This window comes from Nicotiana sylvestris, chromosome 3 (genome assembly GCF_000393655.2).
Source record: "Nicotiana sylvestris chromosome 3, ASM39365v2, whole genome shotgun sequence".
NCBI lineage: Eukaryota > Viridiplantae > Streptophyta > Magnoliopsida > Solanales > Solanaceae > Nicotiana > Nicotiana sylvestris.
The window spans coordinates 164,470,871-164,473,917 of record NC_091059.1 but is presented as its reverse complement, the minus strand read 5'-3'; the positions used below and the strand labels follow the sequence as shown (position 1 = coordinate 164,473,917).

General features: G+C 37.2%; 1 protein-coding gene across 1 annotated transcript; it reads left to right on the top strand.

Annotated features, from left to right (window-relative positions):
- Positions 1-392: 392 nt before the first annotated feature.
- LOC104241924 (uncharacterized) lies at positions 393-1,493 on the top strand. Its single transcript, XM_009796890.1, has one exon. The coding sequence runs from the start codon at positions 393-395 to the stop codon at positions 1,491-1,493; it is 1,101 nt and encodes a 366-aa protein (XP_009795192.1).
- Positions 1,494-3,047: the final 1,554 nt, after the last annotated feature.

The window sequence follows — 3,047 nt, the reverse complement described above, 5'->3', positions numbered from 1 at the left end:
TTTCAAATAAAATATATGTCCAAATTAAAAACTCTTTTTTAAAGTTTCGACCAAATCTATATCTAAACACCGCCTAAGAAAAAAGTTAAATAAGTGAGGAAATTCATTGTCACCATTATTGTCTGCTTATAAAAAGGCTTCCATAAACCTTTACTTGATGTTGTGTGGGTCTATAGTGTTGTATTGTACTCAATATATCTAGTGGCTATACACTATAAAGATTTAGCTCTCCAGCAAAAAGAAAATCCCAAGTCTTATCAAGAAACCTATTCCCCCTCTGTCTTTCCAGTACGCAATTCTTGAAAATAAATTAGATCTCAACCCTCTATTATTAGCCTTAAGAAACAAATTAAATCACCTTTTGTTTTTCACTTAATAGACAATCTCTGTCCATGGCAACGTTGATAGCGTATAGATTATCAGAGAAGAAAAGCATAATACAATCTGCGATATTAACCATAGAGCTTCTTCTCTTATCAACTGGACTAATCTCTACTTTTTTCATGCTCAAAAAAGCTATAAATCCGCGCTACTTATTTGACATGTTTCTCTTTAACCTGAAGGAAGTTTTTACTTGTTTAAAGAGCTTCTTGTCATCTCCACTTTATATCTGCCTCTTTATCAATTCTGTTGTCATTCTTATCTTGACTTTCTCCAAATTTCACCGCTCCACAATGGACTTTCTTAATATTTTTCTAGATGAAAAGAATGTTGGTGCTGAAAATATGCAGATTCAGGATCATGAGTCAGAGTCACCACAATTATGTTCACCACCACAACATCATGAGAAAGATGACAAGCCGAATAGATCTAATTCTGCTATTGCAATGGACACAGTTATGTCCTTTTTCAGTCGTTATAATAATTCACATCCTGTCTTAGAAGATATTGAAGATGAGATGCCGTGTAGTGTGAAAGACATTGAAATTGATTGTGTACAAAAAATGTCATTTCCAGACATTTCTCATTTGACTCAAGCCCGTGAAATCATTAGTCCACTTTCAACAAATCCAGTACCTCAACCAACTATAAAAACCAACTATACAACAACCTACACCAATCAGCAAGAAATGACCAATCAAGAAAATATTGAAGAATTAGAGGAAGTGAATGACTCATTGGAGGCAACATGGAACGCGATAACGGGAGGAGGAAACAAGAAAAATAAGAAACAAGTAGTACTAAAGAAGAGTGAGACATGGACAGCGGAGCCAGAGGCAAGGGTAGTGTCATCAGCACAGAGCATTGGATCCAAAGACTTGTTGCCATCAGTGGCTTCGGCATGGAAGGACTTGAGGAAGGCATTAACTTTTAACGATGCTTTATCGGTGTTTAGACGAGGGGGATTGAGAGGGGACTTTAATTCCGTCAGTGCAGAGGAATCCAACAAAAGATTTGATGATTTCATAAAGAAAATCAACCGTGAGAGAATGTTGCAGAGGCAAGAATCTGATCAGCGTGCCTTTAATAATATGCTAAACCGGGCTCGTTAATTAACTGAGATTGCTTACTAGCTTAGCTTGATAGAAATAGTATATATATGAGTACTCTTTGTTCATTAATGATGTACAGATCAAAGCCATCCCACGAAGAGTTTTTCAGTTTTAACTAGTATCTCTACTACTACTACTACTACAGTCTACAGTTAGCATTTTTTCCCCTGCGGGTTTCCCAACATCTTTAGATCACATTATTTTCATTTCAGTTGGCATATAACAATGTTCAAACTTAAGTCAGAAAGATATAAATTCCTCTATCCTTAAATGTTGCAACAATTAGAACACAATCCTTAGTATTGATTAGAACAATTCTCCACAAATAGCTTTATTAAAGATCGTACAGTAGCCCATAAGGGTTGGCTGAGTTAGTTAGGTGAGTAGTTTCCCATGTAGGAGACCTGGGATCGATTTCCTTCACTAGACGTCTCCTCAGGCAGAGCTCGTTGGCGTGCCTAGTGCGATTTACCTCTCCCGTGTGATTCGCGAGCTATTACACATGAGGCAGGTTACCCAGTGTGCACCCGAAGAATAGCGGCAGCTAGTTTCCCTGGGAATTTTGCACCCAAAAAAAAAAATAACCGGATAGTAAATTAGTTGAAAATGGGTATGGACTTACTCATGTTCATGTCTGCATTCCTAATCTTTTTCTTCGGCATTCTAGGAGACCTAGAATAAGATTTAATTATATCACATCTATGGGAAAAATCCTCGTCATTTTAACTCTAAAAGCTACGTTACCAAACAGCACTGCTTCGGTGTCTTCACTTGCATTTGCTCATTTTTTTTAAAAATAAATTGATAACTTTCACATGATTTTTCAGGCACTATCAACACCAAGATCTGCAATTATCAGGATCCTGGAACTGGCTGACGACTCTTTGCATACATTTATTAGATGATAAATTGTGATTAAGATGTCGAAAATCCATTTGCTTCCTTAATTTTCTTGCTATTTCTTTCAGTCTATCATAGTTCTTATTCCTTACTAACCTTATATTTTGAAATCTTGGGTATTGTTCTAATTAGCAGGGCGAATTCTGTTAGAAAAACGTGAATACTATCTAAAGAAAAAAGAGTCCCTCACTAATTAAATTAAACAATCTCGATCTTCCTTCACTTTATACAATGTTGTACTTTAATGTGCTACTAAAGAACCGGGTTCAAGCGCATGAAAAATGGAGATTGAAGTAGTGGAGTACTTGTTCCCTAAGCATGGATATATGTACCATTATCGAAATCATAGTCCTAGTCATTGGGCCATTATTATAATTATGACAATTTGTTAGGGTTGAGTGTTGGCCGGTCAAAAGCTCCCACGTCTCGACTCTCATGTGCAGAAGATGAAAGTAGCAGGAATGAGGATGTTGAGATTGATGAGTGGGTGTACCAGGAGAGATAAGATTATGAATGATGTTATTTGGGACAAATTAAAGTGGGAGTGGCCTCAGTGGAGGACAAGATGCTGGAATCGAGGCTGAGATGGTTCGGGCATGTTAAGAGAATGAGTACTGACGCTCTTGTTAGGAGGTGTGAGAGGTAGGCCATTGC